This window comes from Phacochoerus africanus, chromosome 15 (genome assembly GCF_016906955.1).
Source record: "Phacochoerus africanus isolate WHEZ1 chromosome 15, ROS_Pafr_v1, whole genome shotgun sequence".
In the NCBI taxonomy this organism is placed as follows: domain Eukaryota; kingdom Metazoa; phylum Chordata; class Mammalia; order Artiodactyla; family Suidae; genus Phacochoerus; species Phacochoerus africanus.
In genome coordinates, this window is record NC_062558.1 from 56,581,521 (window position 1) to 56,605,104 (window position 23,584).

The following is a 23,584-nucleotide window of genomic DNA, read 5'->3' on the forward strand; positions in this document are numbered from 1 at the left end:
CCACAGCTTCAGTTTGACCCCTAGCCTAGAAACTTCTCAGTGGAAATACACAAGAAGAGGTCAGCTTAGTGTTAAAGCATCAAGTGAAGGAGTGTGTGACAGTACCTGAGGGTTAATTAGATGTCTTTTGAGATCCCCCTCAAGCTCCTCATTCCTTTTTTTTTTTTTTTGTCTTTTTAGGGCTGCACCTGCGACATATGGAGGTTACCAGGCTAGGGGTCTAATCAGAGCTACAGCTGCCGGCCTACGCCAGAACCACACCAACGCCAGATCTGAGCCATGTCTGTGACCTACACTACAGCTCACGGCAATGCCAGAGCCTTAACCCACTGAGCAAGGCCAGGAATAGAACCTGCAACCTCATGTTTCCTAGTCAGATTCGTTTCCACTGTGCCACGATGGGAATCTCTGTTCCTCATTCCTATAAACTATGGGAAAGGTAATCTGCACCATTGTTTGGCTATGTCTATTTCTGCTTAAAACTTCCAATGCCTTTTCATCATAACTAGAATAAAATAATAAAAACTTCTTATATTAATATCTTCAATATTGGTCTGAATGGTTATTTCAGACCATATTCCCTACCTATCTCTTCTTTCCAGTATTGACTATGCTTCATGCCACCTGCCTTTCTTTTTTTTATCTGATCTTCAAACTTGCTGTAATAGTTAGAACAGACTGGGCTGTACTGCAGTAACAACCCCCAAATCTCAGTGGCTCAGCTCCTATGTGCTTTTTTGTTTATAGTTTCTGATGTGGCCTGGCAGGTGTCTTCTCTGTCTTTTGACCCAGGATCCAGGCTCCCATTTCATGATGCTGCTGTCTTTTTTTAGGGCCGAAGCCACAGCATAAAAGAGGAAAAAAAAAAAAAAAAAGATAGTCATTAAACCACAAGAGAACAAAAGAAGAGGGGAAGAAAAAGACCAACAAAACCCACAGAAAACAATTAACAAAATGGCAATAAGAACACAATATGAATAATAAATGTAAGTGGATTAAATGCTCCAACCAAAAAGACTGGCTGAATGGATACAAAAGCAAGACCAATGTATATGCTGTCTATAAGAGACCCACTTCAGTTCTAAGGACAGATATAAACTGAAAAGTGAAAGGAATGAAGAAGATATTAGATGCAAATGAAAAGCAAAAGAGGAGTTCCCGTCGTGGCACAGTGGTTAACGAATCCGACTAGGAACCATGGGTTGCAGGTTCGATCCCTGGCCTTGCTCAGTGGGTTAAGGATCAGGCGTTGCCGTGAGCTGTGGTGTAGGTTGCAGCCGCGGCTCGGATCCCACGTTGCTGTGGCTCTGGTGTCAGCCAGCGGCTACCGCTCCGATTCAACCCCTAGCCTGGGAACTTCCATGTGCCGCAAGAGCGCCCTAAGAAATGGCAAAAAAAAAAAAAAAAAAAAAAAAAGAAGAAAATCAAAAGAGTATCAATATATCAGACAAAACAGACTTTACAATAAAGACAGTTACAAGAGACAAAAAAGGACATTATGTAATGATCAAAGGATCAACCCAAGAGGAAACTGTGACAACTGTAAATATATATGTACCCAGGAGCTCCCATTGTGGCTCAGCAGTAACAAACCTGACTAGTAACCATGAGGACATGGGTTTGATCCCTGGCCTCACTCAGTAGTTAAGAATCCAGAATTGCCATAAGCTGTGGTATAGGTTGCAGAGGCAGCTCAGATCTGGCATTACTGTGGCTGTGACATAGGCCAGCAGCTATAGCTCCAATTTGACCCCTAGCCTAGGAACTTCCATATGCTGTGGGTGCACCCCTAAAAAGACAACATATATATGCACCCAACATAGGAGCACCTCCATAAATAAGGCAACTGCTAACAGCCATAAAAGGAGAAATTGACAATGAAAATAATAGTGCGGGAGTTTAACAGTAACATCCAGACAGAAAATCAACAAGGAAACACAAGCCTTAGATGATGCTTTGGACTAGATGGACTTTGATATTTATAGAACATTTCATCAGAAAGCAGCAGAATACACATTCTTCTCAAGCACACATGGAGCATCCTCTATGACAGGTCACATTCTGGGCCACAAATCAAGACTTGGTAAATTTAAGAAAACTGAAATCATGTCCAGTATCTTTTCTGACCACAAAACTATAAGGCTAGAAATCAACAAGGGAAAAAAACTGCAAAAAACGCAAACGCATGGAAACTAAACAATAGGTTTGCAGAGGAGGCTCAGATCTTGCGTTGCAGTGGCTGTGGCATAGGCCAGCAGCTGCAGCTCCTATCAGACCCCTAGCCTGGGAACTTACATATGCCACAGGTACAGCCATAAAAAGCAAAAAAAAAAAAAACAACAAAAAATCCAACAAGCAAAAGCCCAGGACCAGATGGCTTCACAGGTGAATTCTATCAAACATTTAGAGAAGAGTTAACACCTATCTTGAAACTTCCAACAAATGCAGAGGAAGGAACACTCTCAAATACATTCTATGAGGCCACAACCACCCTGACACCAAACCTGGACAAAGACAGCACACAAAAAAAGAAAATTACAGGCCTATATCATTGAAGAATATAGATGCAAAAATCCTCAGCAAGATACTAACAAACCTAATCAACAATACACTAAAAGGATCATACACCATGGTCAACTGAGACTATTCCCAGGATGCAAGGATTCTTTAATATCTGCAAATCAATCAGTGTGATACACATTAATAAACAGAATAGTAAAAACCACATGATCATCTCAATAGACACAGAAAAGCTTCTGACAAATCCAATACCCATTTCTGATTTAAAAAACAAACAAAAAAACAAAAAACAACCTCCAGAAAGTGGGCATAGAGGGAACCTACCTTGACATGATAACAGCCACATATAACAAACTCATACTTAACATCATTCTCAATAGTGAAAAGCTGAAAGAATTACCACTAAGATCAGGAACAAGACAAAGATGGCCAGTCTCATCATTTTGATTCAAAATAGTTTTGGAAGTCCTAGCCATGGCAATCAGAGAAGAAAAGGAAATAAAAGGAATCCAAATTAGAAAGGGAGAAGTAAAACTATCGCTGTTTGCAAATGACATGATACTATATGTAGAAAATCCTAAATACGCTATCAGAAAACTGTTAGTGCTCATCAATAAATTCAGTAAAGTTGCAGGATACAAAATTAATACACAGAAATCGAATACATTTCTATTACTAAAAATGGAAGATCAGAAAGAGAAATCAGGAAAACAATACCATTTACCATTACATCAAAAATAATAAAACACCTAGGAATAAACCTACCTACAGAGACAAAAGACCTGTACTCTGAAAACTATAAGATGCTAATGAAAGAAACAAAGAAGATAAAAAGCAAACAGAAAGATATATCATGCTCTTGGACTGCAAGAATTAATACTGTCAAAATGACTATATTACCCAGGCAATCTACAGATTCAGCAAACCCTATCAAAGTACCAATGGCATTTTTCACAAAGCTAGAACAACAACAAAAATTTAATTTGTATGGATACACAAGAGACCCTGAAAAGCCAAAGACATCCTGAGAAAGAAAAATGGAGCCGGAGGAATAAGGCTCCCTGGTTTCAAACTATTCTACGAAGTCATCAAAACAGAATGGGGGAGTGCCCGTCCCATTGTGGCTTAGAGGTAATGAACCAGACTAGGATCCATGAGGATGCGGATTTGATCCCTGGCCTCGCTCAGTGAGTTAAGAATCCCGCGTTGACGTGAGCTGTGGTGTAGGTTTGCAGATGACATTCAGATCCTGCGTTGCAGTGGCTGTGACGTAGGCCAGCCCTGGCTCTGATTTGACCTCTAGCCTGGGAACTTCCATATGCTGAGGGTGTAACCCTAAAAAGCCAAAAAAAAAAAAAAAAAAGAAAAACAAAAAAAAGTATGGTGCTGAAACAAAAACAGAAATACATATCAGAGAAAGCCCAGCAATAAACCAATGCAACTATGGTCAACTCATCTACAACAAATGAGGCAAGAATATACAATGGAAAAAAGAAAGTTTCTTCAATGAGTGGTGTTGATAATAATCTCTAGCATATTTTAATAAAAATATTAATCATATTGCTGTGTGTAATGACTGTTGTCAGGCTTTCCAAGAGATCCAAAACAGGTATTTAGAGACATTAAATTTCAGCATTCAGCATTACATCATGGCAACAGTACCTTACTTTCAGGGAACTCAATACATGCCTATAAAACAGTTGTAAATGTTAATGTTATCACTTTATCACTTTAGAAAATAAATGATGAAAATACATGAACTGCTAAAAATTGTATGATAAACACTATTTTGTCTTTTTAGGGCTGCACCCACGGCATATGGAGATTCACAGGCTAGGGGTCCAATCAGAGCTGTAGCTGATGGCCTACACCAGAGCCACAGCAATGCAGGATCCGAGCCATGTCTTTGACCTACACCACAGCTCAAGGCAATGCCAGATCCTTAACCCAGTGAGCAAGGCCAGGGATTGAACCCGAATCCTCATGGATACTAGTTGGGTTCATTAACTGCTGAGACACAATGCGAACTCCGATAAACACTATTTTGGCTTACACCTTTAATTTTCCTAGAAGAAATCAAACGTTCCTAGAAATCATTGTAATTAAAGAGGATGAAAATAACACTGATGATAAATTTTGTCCATATATATACATTTCTTTTCCTGGGAAGTGGATCTAGATAGATTACCAGACTGTAAAAGGAAGTTGCGATCTCAGAAATTTAGGAGTGATGCCATGGGCAAAAGGAAGTGACCCAGAGGTTGGCATAAGCCTGAGGGTGTGGTGTCCTGGGAGGCAGCAAAGAGTGTGGACAATACACAACTTTCTGTGAAAGCCCAGAGGTCACAGCTGAGTTGGCCACTGAATCTAGCAACCAGAAAGCGACCCCAGCAGAAGCAGCCAGGGGGCGGGGGCAGCCGGGCAAGAGTTTGCTGGGGCGAGTTCCAGAGTGAGAAGGCAGTGGGCTGAAACCCCTCTTGTCCCAAGGAGACTTATAGGAAAGGGGAGAGACAGGATGGAGAGAGGATATGTTTTAAGATGGGAGAAAATACCAAACTTGCACATTGATGCAAATAACCCAAGAGAAAGGGGTAAAGGGTGGATGCAGGAAATTCAACTCTCTGTTGCAGCAAAATCAAGTTCGAGTTTGTGTAGGCTGTTGTGACAGCAGAGGATCACTGGCTACCAGAAACTGCCTAGAAAATATTTCATTTTAACCCTTGGAAAGGCTCAAAGTGTGAAGAACACAATTCTGTTTTCACCCATTTCTATCACTCAGCTGAAGAGATTGAATAGAGCAGCCTAATTTTTTTTTAAGAGTTCAAAGAGATATATGTAAGAATTTACCTAGTCTAGGACTTCTCGAACTTAACCTGAAAAGCAGTCAAGAACCTGGAAAGCTAACTGGAACCTACCCCACAAGGTCCACTCAGTAGGATTGGGCTGGGGCCCAGGATCCTGCTTGTCTAAAACAACATGCTGGTTATTCTGGTGCAGGGGGGCTTGTGTCCCACTTTAAGAAACTCTGATCTAATCCAACCCCATTTCAGTTGGGGATTCTGGGGTCACTGTTACATAGGCAGCACAGCCAAGACCAAAAGTCTGGAATTCTTGACTATCAGTGTACTAGCCTTTCCTGAGTTTCTATCTTTATTCTCACCACTACCACAAATTTTCATAGATATTAAATCCATTGGTAGATGTTGTTATTTGGCGTTATTTAGTAAACATATATAAAACTACATTGTAATTAAAAAAAATTTTTTTAGCTGCACCTGCAGCATATGGAAGGAAGTTCCCTAGGGTCAAATCATAGCTGCTGCTGCTGGCCTACACCACAGCCACGGCCACACCAGATCCGAGCCATATCTGTGACCTACAGTGCATCTTAAGGCCACGCCAGATCCATAACCCACTGAGCAAGGCCAGGGATCAAACCCACATCCTTATGGGGACTATGTCGGGTTCTTAACCCGCTGAGCTAAACACGAACTCCTAAGATATTTTTGATTATTTCGAGGTGACTAAGTTTCCTCTGTAATGCAATGTATTATTTTTCCTGTTTTTAAAAATATTCTTTACACCTCCCCAAAGAATACACAACACAAAAAGAGCCCTGGTCTAGTGTGTATTCCATAAAGAAGTAGAATCTGAGTTGAACCTTGAAACATGAGTAGGAGTTTGATGACAAAGTGGTGGTATTTTTGTCCTAGAATAGGCATCAAACAGGATCTATATGTAAGTACCTAGGAGAATAAAAAAAGCACAGCAAAAGCAGTACTACTGAAAATAAAATATTTATAGAACCGTAACATTTTAAATAGGTTTTTTTACAAGGTTCTTTGTATGAGGTAAATGACAAAGATCACTTTTAGGCTATCTCGTTTAATTTTCCTTCATAACAGCACTGACAACTAAACGTTATGGATGTTAAACACTTTACATGTATGAGGTTGAACAAAATCTCATGCTATGTTGCTGGGTGTTGGAAAAGTAATTCCAAACAATTTAGAACACGAGTTTATGGACCTCAATCTATCTCAGTGTATATCAACGAACAAGTTTCACATCGGAGAGACTACTCCCAATCTGGACATTTACGAAACAGGTTTTGGTTTATGCAACAGCGAAATTGGAAAATCTAGTGAAATGAAATTATGAAATTTGTGAAATAGTGTTGGGTTTTCCTGAAAGGAGTTACATGGGGATGGAAACAAATCGGAAAATTTATTGTTCAAATATTATGTGATTTACATGTAAAAATAAGTATGAGGGCACATATTTTAAAACCAGCACATTTATAATAAAACGAGAAAACAACAAAGCAAAACAAATACCATGGTTTTCATTTCTGTCCTAAGTTGATACTTTTTAAATGGTGGTGATACACAATTCAAGAAGAGACCTTTATCACCCTGTAGTTTGGCTATAAGCAGATGAAAGGAGTTGGGAATGGTATGAGGTGGTGGCAAAGCAGATGCTGGGCCCTTTACGGATCAAAGGAGAACATCAAAGATCAGTCTCCCCTGAAACATTCCTGGCAAGTTACTCAGAAAACAGAACAGCCCAGCAAATAATAAGATGTTGGCTGAAGGGGTGCCCATCAATAACAGTCAATCCCCAAAGATAAACTAGTCATTCACACAGACCCTCTGAGACCCTCGACTATGATCCAGATGCTGCTCAAACACTGAAATACCAAATCTTGTGTAAAGAGAAAAACTGGGGGAGCAGAGGGAGGGGGTTCCTGCCTCCCCACCCATCAATTACAGAAGAAGCTAGCAAAACCCACACCCCAAGCAAGACCAGCTGTTCAGAGATGGAAGGTTTTCGCAAAGCCCTGCTACTGGATTCAATCTGCCTGACAGAGTTGTCAGATAAAATTCAGGATGCTCAGTGAAATCAAGATTTCAGATAAACAATCTCTTTGCAAGATAGGTATGTACGATGCATGTTCCATACTTACACCAAAAAATGATTTACTGCTTACCTGAAATCCAAGTTTCATGGTGCACTCTGTGTTTTTATTTGCTAAATCTGGCACTACTACTCAAAGGTTCCCCAAGGAACCTCAAAATTCCCACAGTAAGCATATTTCCTATTGGAGATCCTTTAGATGCTGGGAAAGACTGGGACTCTGGGGAGTTTCTGATAAATATTATTATATGCCTGAGTAGAGCCTTTTCAGAAGACTGTATAACTAAACATTCACCCTGACAGGAGAAAAATTCACTTTCATTTAATGTACATGGCTGGAATGCCTAAAGAAATGACTTGGTGAACTCATTTTCCCAACAGAAAAATAAAAAATATAAAATCCCAGTAGATAGGCACCTTTTTGCACACTGCTTCTGAACATCACGATTTCTATTTTGCCCTGATTCATGGGAAGTTTCTCCACATAATTGCCCTTCTACAGAGATGTGCCCTGTCTGCATCTATCAGAACACGTAGTGATTTAAGGAAAAAAAAAATTCTTCTAACACTTGATACCATACCAGGAGAATATTTTAAACTGACTGCATTAATGCTCATTCAACATTAATGCAATTTCAAGACACTTAACAATAATTTTATGATACACACAAATAGGTAAATTGGGGCTTTCATTTTTCAAGTTATTCACTGTGTTGTGGACACTGTCTGGAATGGCATGTTCCCTCTGACACCAAGTATTAGAATTAAATTTCACTCAGGGTACTGAAGAAAAGTAGTATTTTAAGATTTTTTTGCTCACTGGAAAAGAGAAATCATATAATTCCTTAGTGAAAAGAAAAGCTGAGTGTAAAATACTGACCTATGCAATTCTGAGAATTTATAGAGTATTTGTTTTAGTTCAGGTTGAAAGAAAAACACTGGGAACCTAGGGACAAGGAAGAGAGGAGTTGAAGGTTACTCACCTTAACTGACTGAACCTCTCAACTCCCCAAAAGACAAGAGATGGGAACTGAAGCCCCTGGAAGAGACACTAATGATGGTTCATAGCCATAAATGCTGGATAAAACTGTACACTACTACTGTTAACTGATAGTGTCACAGATGTCAAAGAGGGTAAGCCTAGCTCAGGAGACAGCTGCATTTACCTCCAGTTATATAAGAGAAGAGAACAGACTGAAACTAAAAAGCTACATGAAATTATCAGCACCCATATTCACATGTGGCACATGGAAGTTCCCAGACTAGGAGTCAAATCAGAGCTGCGGTTGCTGGCCTATACCGCAGCCACAGCAATGCAGGATCTGAGCCACATCTGCAACCTACACCACAGCTCACAGCAATGCCAGGTCCTTAACCCAGAGTGGCACTGGGAATTGAACTCGCATTCTCATGGTTACTAGTCAGGTTCATTACTGCTGAGCTACAATGGAAACTCCTGCAAATGTTATTCTATTCTAAACTGGAGTCCTGGAGTTCCCATTGTGGCTCAGCAGGTTACGAACAAGACTAGTATCTGTGAGGATATGGGTTTGATCTCTGGCCCTGCTCAGTGGGTTAAGGATCCGGCGTTGCTGTGGCTGCAGCATAGGTACATGGCCACGGCTCAAATTCGACCCCTAGCCTGGGAACTTTTCATATATCACAGGTGCAGTCCTAAAAAGCAAAAAATAAAAATAAATAAACTGGAGTCTCATGAGATCAACATGAGCTGAACTAGCTGGGGGAAAATACATAGGGAAGAATGTATGCTGTGAGTTGGGCCTTGAAAACCACCCTGTCTGTTCTCAAGTTCTGCCCTAGAGCAACAGGACCAAACCTGAGCAGCAGGGTATCACCCCAGCAACCTGAGATGCCCAGGGGACCCAAGAAAGGAGCTCACCAAACACGCCACTCAGTATATCCCACATCCTGCTTAATAAGTACATTGTTATACTGTGTCTAACACACCATCAGCCACTTGGCACGAACACATTCTGAGGACAAGGATCTGAGTTCTGCTATAAATATGACAATTCTGACTCATTTTCCTCCTTTAAAATGGATATACCACCATTTTGCCTTTTACCTATTTCACAAGATGAGAAAATTTGATTTGACAACTTTAAATTGCTTTGGCCTCACAAAAATAGCACCTAAACATTTTTTTTAAAATGCTTACTGTGGTAAAATACTTGTCTGTTATTATGACTTTCTAAGTAAAATTTGAAAGAAAAAAAAACAAAAACAGACCCCAATGAATTTCTTTCTTTTTTTTTTTTTTGCCACACCTTCAGTATAAGGACGTTCCCAGACTAGGGGTCAAATTGGAGCTATAGCTGCAGGCCTATACCACGGCCATAGCAACGTGGGATCCAAGCCACATCTAAGATCCATACCACAGCTCAAGACAAGGTCAGATTCTTAACCTACTGAACAAGGCCAGGGATCAAACCCACATCCTCCTGGATACTAGTCAGATTTATTGCTGTTGCGTCACAGCAGGAACTCCTCCAATGAATTTCTTAAAAGAGGTGTAATGACATGTTAGTAGAGATGTGAATTAATTGAATAATAAGTACATGTGGTTTCAGCTGGGTTGGAAGCCAGATCCTCAACACACTGAGTAAGACTAGGGACCAAACCCACGTCCTCATGGTTCCTAGCTGGATTCGTTAACCACTGAGCCACGAAGGGAAGTCCCGAAGCTCCCTTTTAGAATGGTTCCCCAAAATAACCTGACACAGAATTACCTACCCATATAGGATTTCAAAGTCAACAAAATGTCAACTTCACTGAAACAAGAGAAATCTATAGTAAGATAATTATGTACTGCAATATGTAAATGCTCAGGCAAGACTATACTGGGAGAGATAATGAAGCAAACAAATGCTTATTCCAAGGATATGAACCCAAACACTAAGTATTTGCCCATTAGCACTTTAGGGCCAATCGTAGATCTGCCAGGACTGACACAAGTTTTCATTTTCCTACTCAGAGTGACCAAGACTGAAAATATCATCATATCCAGAGGCCATTAAGGACATGCAGCCGTGGGCGATGTGGGAAGTGCTGGGGCAGGCTCCACTGGGAACACTCCTGTACTGGAGGTCTGAGAGGTCATGGGCCGGGTAGTAGGGATCAACAGGCCAGGCTAAGAAACTACTACCACACCTCTCTAAACACATAAATTGCTCCCTTCATCCTCCATAAACTCTTGACAGATTCTGAATTGGTTCCATGCCATGTCTGTCATGCCAGATGGCCTCAAGGAACGTGCCAATTCTTCAATCCAACTTCCCAAATTAATGAATGCTGGCCTAGGGAAACATATTTTGCTATTATCTAATTCTGACCTTCATTTGAGAGGTTAGCAAATCTATCTTATTTAGGGTCACAAAGATTGTGAAAAGTGGAGTTCCTGCTGTGCTGCAGTGGGTTAATTTTATTTATTTATTTATTTTTGTCTTTTTGTCCTTTTTAGGGCCACACCTGTGGCATATGGAGGTTCCCAGGCTAGGGGTCTAATTGGAGCTGTTGGTGCTGACCTACGCTAGCGCCACAGCAACGCCAGATCCGAGTCACGTCTGTGACCTACACCACAGCTCACGGCAACACTGGATCCTTAACCCACTGAGCGAGGCCAGGGATCAAACCTGCAACCTCATGGTTCCCAGTCGGATTCATTTCCACTGTGCCACAACGGGAACTCCCATATTATTTATTTATTTTTAAATTTAAAGACAGTCTCTGCCTGAAATTCCCCACCATCCTTTTCAGACCTTTATGCAGATTCTCTGAAATCAAGCAGGTAAAAACATTAGTAGATTTATGGAGTAATGTGCAATTCTTTTCCTGACAGGAGCTTTTTTTTTAAACAGTGGCCTCACGTTTCACTATTTGAACGTTCTGTATTTTGTTTATTCAACTGCTTCTTATTGGGTATCTAGGTTGTTTCTATTATTCACTTAATGGACGGTAAATTGTAAATGAATCAGTGAAATGTTTATATCCATCCAATAAAATAAACTGTCACAAAACAAAAGAAGGCCAAAGAAAGCAACCCCATTCATAAGGTTAAGGCTCAGAATATTTAGAACAAGGAAAAAAAAAAACAAACCTCTACAAATGGACTTGCCATTTTAGAAAACACCCAATTCTACATTATAACTCCCTCAAAAGCCAACCATGTCTTCTTCTCCCTCTCCTTTTATTCAACTATTAAATATTCTCCTAAATAACCATGTCAATTCATAATGGAAAATTACCTGCATTTAAAATACACAGTCCCTTCGTGGCTTCCATCATGCTTTCCCCTTTCAGGATTGTCCCATTCTACTCCTAACCAGAGACCTGGCAGAACAAGAAAAACCAAATGAGCAATAAATTATGACAGAGGTGATGCTCCGTTTTTCTGCAAGCAAGTACAGTTTGCAATGGAAACCATAATACACAGACACCACTGGGGGAGAAAGAAAGGGTTTCAGGAAAAGACAAGTTAATAAGCAAATGCTATATATATAGCACGTTTGGTTCAAAAAGCCAACGAATAAACACAATAGCAAGAGTTCTCAGGTGGTGGCATTGCGTCAAGGATATGGCATTGTCAGAGCAATGGCTTGGGCTGCTACTGCAGCATGGATTTGATTCCTGGCCTGGGAACTTACACATGCTGTGGACAGGGCCCCCCCCCCAAAAAAAAAACAACCACAACCACAGGAAAAAAAAAAGCAGCTAAACTTTACTGAGCACTTACTAAAATACCAGAAACTTCGCTTTATCTCATATAATTCTCATATCAGATATTTCATCTTTACATATGAGATATTATTATTATCCTCTTTAACAGTTCCTGGACAAATATATACTTTCTTGAGTCCTAGCTTAGTAATCTGCTGTTCATAAAATTCTATACATAATTAGTATTGTTATTTGATATAGGTTAAAGTAACACCCAAAGTCACACATTTCAAGTCCAGATCATTCTAACTTCAGATGTCAATACTTACCCATCATACTATGCCATCTATAACTCATACCTTATATTTGCTAACCATCCTACAGTTTACCTTTATCCTCTCTTCTACCCATACTTATTAAGTACCCACTATGTATATAGCACTGTGTTAGGCACAAAAGTAAGACAAAGAGTTTCATTTCTGGATCTAGCCTCCTACTGAGAACTAGAAAATCTAGATAACCCCCCCCCCCCTTTTTTTTTAACAAAGTGATAGGCAAGAAATAGATTAAGATAGGATGCTTGTGAGAGATGCATGAGGCAGGCAAGGTGGCTCTGCCAATAAGCTTTTTTTTAATCACTTTACCCAAATTAGGATGGCTAATGTCAACAAAACAGAAAATAACAAGCATTGGTAAGGTTGTGGAGAAATCGCAACTCTTACGCATTCCTAGGGGGAACGTAAAATGGTGCAGCTGCTATGGAAAACAGTATAGTGGTTCTTCAGAAAACTAAAGACAGAATTACCACATGATCCAGCAATTCTACTTCTGGGCATATACCCCAAAGAACTGACATCAGAAGACTCAAATAGATGTCAGCATACTAGTGTTCACAGCAGCATTATTCATAAGAGCTACAAGGTGGATGGATGCATGCATAAAGTGCCCAATGATTGGAGTTCTGGTTGTGGTGCAGTGGAAACAAGTACATGAGGATGTGGGTTCGATCCCCGGCCTTACCATGAGCTGTGGTGTAGGCTGACAGCTGTAGCTTCAATTCCACCCCCAGCCTGGGAACATCCATATGCCATGGGTGCAGCTCTAAAGAGCAAAGATCAATCAACCAATCAATCAATGAATACAAATAAAAGCTATTTGCACTGTGTCTTTAAAAAAAAGAAAGTGCCCAATGATGGATCAATGGATAAACAAAATGTGGTCTATCCATACAATGGAATATTATTCAGCCTGAAAAAATGAATGACATTACGACACATGCTATAAGATGGATGAATCCTGAAAATTTTATACTAAGTGAAATAAACTAGAGACACAAAAACAAACAATACATGATTCCACTTAAAGAGGGACAGAAAGAATGGTGGTTATGTGAACTGAGGGAAGGGGAGAATGGGGAGTTAAGTGTTTAAAAGAAAGAGAGTTTCAGTTTTGCAAAATAAAAACAGTCCTAGAGACAGATCACTTAAAATACTTAAAAGTGATTAAAATAGTTTAGTAATGTATAACTTACAATTCCTTTTTTTTTTTTTTAGGGCTGCGCCCACAGCATGTGCAAGTTCCCAGGGTAGGGGTCAAATCAGAGCTGTAGCCACCAGCCTATGCCACAGCTACAGCAATGTGGGATCCGAGCCATGTCTGTGACCTACACTACAGCTCACAGCAATGCTGGATCCTTAACCCACTGAGCAAGGCCAGGGATCAAACCCACAATCTCTTGGTTCCTAGTTGGATTCATCTCCGCTGTGCCACAATGGGAACTCCCACAATTTCTTTTAAAAGTATATACATAAAATATCTCTTTGAAAGAACCAGAGAGCTAACAAGGCACTGAAGAGTTACAAAGCCAGTATCTGAGAGAAGAGGGAACACCAGAGTTAAATGAAGCCTTCACAGCAACTTTTCCCACTCAAGACAACTGCTGACTCTGATTGAAAAGGCTGAAAAATTAAAAAGCTGAACAGAGCTTTGGACAGATCTGAGTGGCTAAGAGATTAATACTGAAAATCATAGCCTCCCAAGGAAGGTAGAGATTGTGAGAAACTCTTTAGGTTTTGTACTGGGGCTTGAAAAATCTTCATCCTAGTAAGAAGGAACCAATTCTAAATAGACTAGCCCTTGCAGGGATTAAAGCCAACTTCAAATAATCTCATTCCCAAACTTGTTTAGAGTGATATGGGATTGCTACTGACTCACCATTTGCCAGAGTTAACCCAGTCCTCTCTGGAGGAAGATAACACCATTGCAAAACTCAAATTATAATTCTTCATAATCAATACCTGGCAGTCAAACAAAAAGAATCAAGCATAGAAAAAGAGGAGTCTATGACCGAAAACCAAGAGAAACAACAGCCAACAGAAATAGATCCATCAGGAAGTTCCTTGTGGCACAGTGGGTTAAGGATTTGGCATTGTCACTGCAAAAGCTCAGGTCGCTGCTGTGGTATGGGTTTGATCCCTGGCTCAGGATCTTCCACATGCTATGGGCATAGCCAAAAAAAAAATTTTTTTTAAGTAAAACAAAATAGATCCATTAGGTATCTATCTGTATAATGGAGTTTTAACTATTTTTAATATTTTCAGGAAAATATGTAGTTCCTATAGTGGCATGGTGGAAATGAATCCGACTAGGAACCATGAGGTTGCAGGTTCAATCCCTGGCCTAGCCCAGTGGGTTAAGGATCCAGTGTTGTTGTGAGCCGTGGTGTAGGTCACAGACATGGCTGAGATCTGGCATTGCCATGAGCTAGGTCCCAGACGAGGCTCAAATCTCCTGTGGCTGTGGCTGTGGTGTAGGCTGGCAGCTGCAGCTCCAAGTGGACCCCTAGCCTGGGAATGTCCATGTGCTGTTGGTGTGGCCCTAAAAAGATGAAAAAAAAAAAGTTGGGAAAATAAAAAATGAGTTTGAGAATTTCAGCAAAAAATTTTTAACTTTTTTAAAACCCTAAATGGACATTCTGAAACTTAAACTATAATAATTCAAATTATAATTCAATGGAGAGTTTTGCTACAGATAATACATAATTTTTTTAAAAACAGGCCAGAGGAGTTCCCGTCGTGGCGCAGTGGTTAACGAATCCGACTAGGAACCATGAGGTTGCGGGTTCGGTCCCTGCCCTTGCTCAGTGGGTTAATGATCCAGTGTTGCCGTGAGCTGTGGTGTAGGTTGCAGACGTGGCTCGGATCCTGCGTTGCTGTGGCTCTGGCGTAGGCCGGTGGCTACAGCTCCGATTCAACCCCTAGCCTGGGAACCTCCATATGCCTCGGGAGCGGCCCAAGAAATAGAAACAACAACAAAAAGACAAAAAAATAAATAAATAAATAAAATAAAAAAATAAAAACAGGCCAGAAAAAATATAGAGAGAATGAAGCACAGTTAACAAGTGATGAGAAACAGACTAGTGTATAAGAGAGACAGAGAATACAATGGAAAGGTCTACCATGTATATAACTGGAGTCCCAAAAAGACAGTAGGAAGAGATTGTGGAAGAAGCAATCTTTGAAGAAATAATGACTGAGAATATCACATAACTAAAGAAAGCCAGCAAGCTATAAATTTAAGAAGCTCTAGCAACAACATACAGCATAAATACAAAAGAACAAAAACCAAAAAAAACAAAACCAAAACAAACAAAACCCACCAGTGACCATATAACAAAGGCAAAGAAAAACCTTAAAACAGCTCGGGGTGAGGAAGAGAAAACAGATTATCTTCAAAGGAGAACAATCAAAAATAGCTGACTTCTCCACAGAAACAATAAAAGCAAGAAGATAAATATCTTCAAAATGCTGGGGGGACCACAAAAAAACAAACAAAAAAACCCCCACAGAAGCCTGGTAATCTGGAACACTGAAATTTGTGAAAATATCCTTCAAAAAAGCAAAAGCAAGCAAGAGGCCCTGAATAGCCAAAACGATCATGAAAAAGAACAACAAAGACAGAGGGCTCACAGTTTCCAACTTTAAAACTTGTTACAAAGCTACTGTTAATAAGAAAGTTTGATGCTGTCATAAGGATCAGACCAAAGGACTAGAACTGAGAGTTCAGAAATAAGCCCATACAATGGTTAGTTGGTCTTTGACAAAAGTGTCCAGTCCACTCAGTAGGAAAGGGCAGTCTTTTTACCACATGGTGCTGGCACAACTAGATATCCACATGCAAAAACACAAATTTGGATACGCAACTCACATCACAGATTAAAAAACACTCAACAGGAGTTCCCATTATGGCTCAGTGGTTAACGAACCTGACTAGGAACCATGGGGTTGTGGGTTTGATCCCTGGTCTTGCTCAGCGGATTAAGGATCTGGCATTACCGTGAGCTGTGATGTAAGTCGCAGACACGGCTCAGATCGTGCGTTGCTGTGGCTATGGCATAGACCACCAGCTACAGCTCGAATTTGACCCCTAGCCTGGGATCTTCCGTATGCTGTGGGTATGGCCCTAAAGAGACAAAAAGACAAAAAAAACAAAAACAAACAAACAAACAAAACCCCAAACAAACAAAAAAACACTCAACATAGATAAAAAAAACCTAAACACAAGAGCTAATAACATAAAACTCTCGGAAGAAAACTTAGAGGTAAATCCTCATGACCATGGATTTGGCAATGGATTTTTAGATATGGCACAAAAAAAAATATAAGAAAAAACAGATAACTTGGACTTTATAAAACTTCAACACTTGTATAAATCAACTACATTTTAATAACACTTTAAAAAATTAAGGAAAATTTAAACACTTTTATACATCAAAGACCATTATCAAAAATGTGAAAAGATGGGTATTCCTGCTGTGGCTCAGCAGGTTAAGAACAATAGTGCCTGTAAGGATGCAGGTCTGATTCCTGCCCTTGCTCAGTGGGTTAAAAGTGCAGCATTGCCACAAGTTGCAGGATAGGTCATAGATGCGGCTGTGGCTATGGTGTAGGCCAGTAGCTACAGCTCCAATTCAACCCCTAGCCCAAGAACTTCTATAAGCCACAGGTGAAACCATAAAAAGGAAAAACATTTTTAAAGTTTAGGAGTTCCCATCATGGCTCAGCAAAAACGAATGTGACTAGTATCCATGAGGTCACAGGTTCGAACCCTGGCCTTGCTCAGTGGGTTGAGGATCTGGGGCTGCCATGAGCTGTGGTGTAGGTCACAAATGCAGCTCAGATCCCATGTTGCTGTGGCTGTGGTATAGGCCAGTGGCTACAGCTTACAGTAAACCCCTAGCCTGGGAACCACCATATGCCACAGGTACAGCCCTGAAAAGCCAAAAAAAAGAAAAAAAGAAAAAATTTTTCCAAACCCATAGAATACACAGCACCAAGAGTGAAATCTAATCCCCCATCAACAGATACTAAAGTTGTTTCCATTTCTTGGCTATTGTAAACAACGCTATAATGAACATAAAGGAATATGTTTTTGAGCTAGTGTTTTCATTTTCTTTGGATAAATACGCAGAACTGGAATTGCTGGATCTTATGCTGGCTCTATTTTTAAATTTTTTGAGGAACCTCCACACTGGTTTCCATAGTGGCTGCAACAATTTACATTCCCATCAATAACAGTGCACAAGAGTTCTCTTTTGTCCACATCCTCACCAACATTTGTTTTCCCTCGTCTTTCTAATACTAGCCACTCTTAACAGGTGTGAGGTAATATCAGTAAGGTTTTGATTTGCATTTACCTAATTATTACCAACGATGAATATATTTTAATGTATCTTTTGGCCATCTGCATATCTTCTCTGGAAAAGTGTCTATTTTGTTAAAGGTTTGATGTAGTCCCATTTGTTTATTTTTGCTTTTGTTGCTTTGCTTTTGGTGTCATCTAACAGAAACTATGGACTTGGAATGGTAATGTTTTATCAATGTAGGTTCAGGAGTTGTAACAAATACTCCATTAGGTAGGGGAGAGGAGATAATGATAGAGGTTATGCATGTGTGAGGACAGGAGGTTATGTGGGAAATCTCTGTATCTTCCAGTCAATTTTACTGTGAAGCTGAAACTATTGTAAAACAATAAAGTCTATTTTAAAAACATTAAAGAGTTCCCGACTTGGAGCAGCAGAAATGAATCCAACTAGGAACCATGAGGTTGAGGGTTCAATCCCAGGCCTCCTCAGAGGGTTAAGGATCCAGCGTTGCTGTGAGCTATGGTGTAGGTCACAGACGCGGCTCGGATCCTGCCTTGCTGTGACTGTGGTGTAGGCCGGCAGCTGTAGCTCTGATTAGACCCCCAGCCTGGGAACCTCCATATGCCATGGGTGCAGCCCTAAAAAACAAAATATATAAATAAATAAAAATGTTAAATTGTTGCAATTCTCACATAAAATTAAAAAAAAAATGAGTTCCTGTTGTGGCACAGTGGAAACAAATCTGACTTGGAACCATGAAGTTGCAGGTTCAATCCCTGGCCTTGCTCAGTGGGTTAAGAATCTGGCGTTGCCATGAGCTGTGGTGTAGCTCCCAGACTGGCTTGGATCTGGTGTTGCTGTGGCTGTGGCGTAGGCTGGCAGCTATGGCTCTGATTGGACCCCTAGCTTGGGAACCTCCATATGCTGCAGGTGTGGCCCTAAAAACAAACAAAAATTAAAAATTAATTAAGAAATAAAATAAAATATTAAAATGGTATGTAATTGAGAGTTTCAGTTATGGCTCAGCAGGTTATGAAACCGACTAGTATCCATGAGCATGTAGGTTTGATCCCAGGCCCCACTCAGTAGGTTAAGGATCTGGCCAACAACAGAGTACTTTGTAACCTCACACAACAGGTAAAAGGTGACCCAATAGAGCATACTCACTGCTGAACAACTCTGGCAGAGGAATATTCAGTGGCTCCTCTCCTATTGGGAGTGCTCTGCTCCTGCCTATCTCACACCGTAGCTCAGAAACACAGCTGAAAAATGGATCTAGGGGCTTCTACTCCAACAACTAGGAGAAACTCCTGGCCTCTGACATGGAAGTAACAACCGCAGAGTAAAAACGAGGCCCCACTCAACTTTCAGTGAGAGCTTTGGTTACCATAACAGTTATACGTCTTCTTTTTGTTTGTTTGTTTGTTTGTTTGTTTGTTTAATGGTCACACCTTGCAGAATATGGAAGTTCTTATTCATGATCCAGTTGTGGATCAAAATGGACCCACAACTGCAACCTATGTCACAGCTACAGAAATGCCAGATCCTTTTACCAACTGTACCGGACTGGGGCACAATCTTGTGCCTCCACAGCAGACCGAGCTGCTAGTCAGATTCACAACAGTCACACTTCTAAGAGCAATGAGGGCGTTCCCACTGTGGCTCAGCAGTAACAAATCCAACTAGACAGCCACATGTACATCAATGAAACTGGAACACACCATCATACCATGCACAAAAATAAACTCAAAATGGCTTAATGACTTAAACCTAAGACAAGACACCATCAAACTCCTAGAAGAGAATGTAGGCAAAACATTCTCTGACATCAACCGCACAAATGTTTTCTCAGGTCTCCCAAGGTAACAGAAATAAAAGCAAAAATAAACCAATGGGACCTAATCAAACTGACAAGATTTTGCACAGCAAAGGAAACCATTAAAAAAAAAATCAAAAAGACAACCTACAGAATGGGAGAAAATAATTTCAAATGATGCAACTGACATGGACTTACTCTCTAAAATATACAAATAACTTATACAACTCAACAGCAAAAATACCAACAACCCAATGGAAAAATGAGCAAAAGACCTGAATAGACATTTTTCCAAAGAAAATATACAGATGGCCAACAAGCACATGAAAAAATGCTCAACATCACTGATTAGTAGAGAAACACAAATCAAAACTACTATGAGGTACCACCTCACACCTGTCATAATGGCCATCATTAATAAGTCCACAAATAACAACTGTTGCAGAGGGTGTGGAGAAAAGGGAACCCTCCTACACTGCTGGTGGGAATGTAAATTGGTACAATCACTATGGAAAACAGTATGGAGGTACCTTAGAAAACTAAATATAGAACTACCATAGGACCCAGCAATCCCACTCTTTGGCATATATCCAAACAAAACTTTCCTTGAAATAGACACATACACCCATATGTTCATTGCAGCCCTATTCACAATAGCCAAGACACGAAAACAATCTAAATGTCCACCAATAGATGAATGGATTAAGAATTTGTGGTACACATACACAATGGAATACTACTCAGCCATAAAAAAGAACAAAATAATGCCATTTGCAGAAACATGGACAGAACTAGAGACTTTCATACTAAATTAACTAAGTCAGAAAGAGAAAGGCAAATACCATATATCACTTACATCTGGAATCTAATATACAGCACAAACAAAACTTTCCACAGAAAAGAAACTCATGGACTTAGAGAACAGATTTGTGGTTGCCAAGGGGAAGGGGAAAGGAGTGGGAAGGACTGGGAACCTGGGGTTAATAGATGCAAACTACTGCCTTTGGAATGGATAAGCAATGAGATCCTGCTGTAGAGCACTAGGAACTATACCTAGATACTTATGATGGAGCATGATAGAGGATAATGTGAGAAAAAGAATGTATATATGTATGTGTGACTGGGTCACTTTGCTGTACAGTAGGAAATTGATGGAACACTGTAAACCAACTATAATGGAAAAAATAAAAATTATTAAAAAAAAAAAATTGGAGTTCCCATTGTGGCTCCAATCTGACTAGTATCCATGGGAATGTGGTTTCAATCCCTGGCCGTACTCAGTGGGTTAAGGATCCAGTGTTGCCATGAGCTGTGGTGTAGGTTGCAGACGCAGCTTGGATCCCATGCTGCTGTGGCTGTGGTGTAGGCCAGCAGTTAGGCTCCAACTGGACCCCTAACCTGGGAACCTCCATATGACGCAGGCTCAGCCCTAAAAAGATAAAAAAAAAAAAACCAATCCAGTTAGTACCCATGAGGATTCAGGTTCGATCCCTGGCCCCATTCAGTGGGTTAAGGATCTGGCATTGCCATGAGGTGCAGTGGAGGTCGAAAAAGAGGCTTGGATCCTGCGTTGCTATGGCTGTGGTGAAGGCCAGCAGCTGTAGCACCAATCCGACCCATAGCCTGTGAACTTCCATATGCTGCAGATGCAGCTTATAAATTAATAATAAATTTTAAAAAAATTAAAAAATATGAAAGCAATGAATAACATAGTCAATAATGCAGAAAAATGAATAAGTGATCTGCAAGTTAGAACAGTGCAAATCTCCAGTCAGGACAGGAGATGGAGGATAATGTGAGACAAAGTATATATATATATGTATGTGTGATTGGGTCACTTTGCTGTACAACAGAAAATTGACAGAACAGTGTAAACCAACTATAATGGAAAAAAATAAAAATATTAAAATAAATAAAAAGAATGAGATACAGATAAAATAAAAAAAGAAAGTGAAATGAAAAAATAAATAAATAAATAAAAGCAATATAAGAGACCTATAGGATACAATAAGGCATGCCACCTATGCATAATAGGTATCCCAGAAGGAGAAGAGAAAGAAAAGGGGATTGAAAAAGTATTTGAATAAATTATGGCTGAAAACTTCCCAAACCTAAAAAAGGAAATGGATATCCAGATACAGGAAGCACAGAAGGTCTCAAAGAAGATAAATCCAAATAGACCTACACCAAAAAATGGCAAAAGTTTAACAGAGGATTCTGAAGGCAGCAAGAGGAAAATAAATAATTACAAGGAAACCCCCATAAGATTATTCACTGATTTCACTACAGATATGCTGTACACTACAGATATGGAGTGACAAGATATATTCAAAGTGCTAAGAGGAAGAAAATCTGCAAATCAGGATTATCATTTAGAATAGAAGTAGATAAAGAATTTCCCTGACAAGGAAAAGCTAACAGAACAGAGCAATACCAAGCCCATCCTAAAAGAAATATTGAAAAGTCTCCCCTAAATAGAAAAGTAGTAAGTATCTCTAAGAAAAAGAATATCAGAGTTTCCGTCATGGCTCAGCAGTTAACAAACCTGACTAGTATCCATGAGAATGTGGGTTCAATCTCTGGCGTTGCTGTGAGCTGTGGTATAGATCACAGACGCAGCTCGGATCCCACGTTACTGTGGCTATGGCCAGCAGCTAAAGCTTCAATTTGATCCCTAGCCTAGGAACTTCTAAATGTTGTGGGTGCAGCCCTAAAAAGCAAAATTTAAAAAAAGGAAAAAGAAGATACATGCGCCCCTATGTTCATTGCAGCACTATACACAATAGCCAAGACATGGACACAATCTAAATGCCCATCAACAGATGAATGGATTGGAGTTCCCGACGTGGCTCAGTGTTTAACGAATCCGACTAGGAAACATGAGGTTGCGGGTTCAATTCCTGGCCTTGCTCAGTGGTTTAAGGATCTGGCGTTGCCATGAGCTGTGGTGTAGGTTGCAGACGCAGCTCGGATCCCGCACTGCTGTGGCTGTGGTGTAGGCCAGCGGCTACAGCTCCGATTAGACCCCTAGCCTGGGAACCTCCATATGCCACGGGTGCGGCCTAGAAAAAGCAAAAGACAAAAAACAACAACAACAACAGAAAAAAACAGATGAATGGATTAAGAATCTGTGGTACACATAACACAATGGAATACTACTCAGCCATTAAAAAAGAATAAAATAATGCCATTTGAAGCAACATGGATGGAACTAGAGACTCTCATACTAATAAGAGAAGTAAGTCAAAAAAGAAAGACAAATACCATATGATATCACTTATCTGGAATCTAATATATGACCCAAATGAACCTATCTACAGAAAAGAAACAAACTCACAGACATGGAGAACAGACTTGTGGTTGCTGAGGGGGAGGGAGAGGAAGTGGGATGGACTGGGAGTTTGGGATTAGTAAATGCAAACTATTGCCATTTGGAATGTATAAGCAATGAAATCCTGCTGTACAGCCCAGGAAATATATCTAATCACTTGCGATGGAACATGATGGATGATGATGGGAGAAAAAGAATGTATACATATATATAACCAAGTCACTATGCTGTACAGGAGAAATTGACAGAATATTGTAAATCAACTATAATTAAAAAAAAAAAAATTTTGGAGTTCCCATGATGGCACAGTGGAAACAAATCCAACTAGGAACCATGAGATGGAGCGTTCGATTCCTGGCCTCACTCAGTGGGTTACAGATCTGGCGTTGCCATGAGCTGTGGTTTAGGTCACAGACATGGCTCAGATCTGGCGTTGCTGTGGCTCTGGTGCAGGCTGGCAGCAACAGCTCCGATTAGACCCCTAGCCTGGGAACCTCCATATGCCACAGGTGCGGCCCTAAAAAGACAAAAAAAAAATTTTTTTTAAGAGAAATGGAGAGAAGACCTAAATACATTTCTCCAAAGAAGACATACAGATGACCAATAGGCAAATGAAAAGATGCTTATCATCGCCAATTATAAGAGAAAAGCAAATCAAAACTACAATGTCGTTTTGACT

The 23,584-nt window shown here is 40.2% G+C and overlaps 1 protein-coding gene across 2 annotated transcripts in view; it reads right to left on the reverse strand.

Annotated features, from left to right (window-relative positions):
• TBCE (tubulin folding cofactor E) overlaps positions 1–23,584 on the reverse strand; it is an 84,821-nt gene that overhangs the window by 23,053 nt on the left and 38,184 nt on the right. For both annotated transcript variants that reach the window (XM_047759483.1, XM_047759485.1), the window contains one exon: positions 11,703–11,787. In XM_047759483.1, the coding sequence (XP_047615439.1) occupies positions 11,703–11,787 (85 nt within the window). The remainder of the gene's footprint in view (positions 1–11,702; positions 11,788–23,584) is intronic.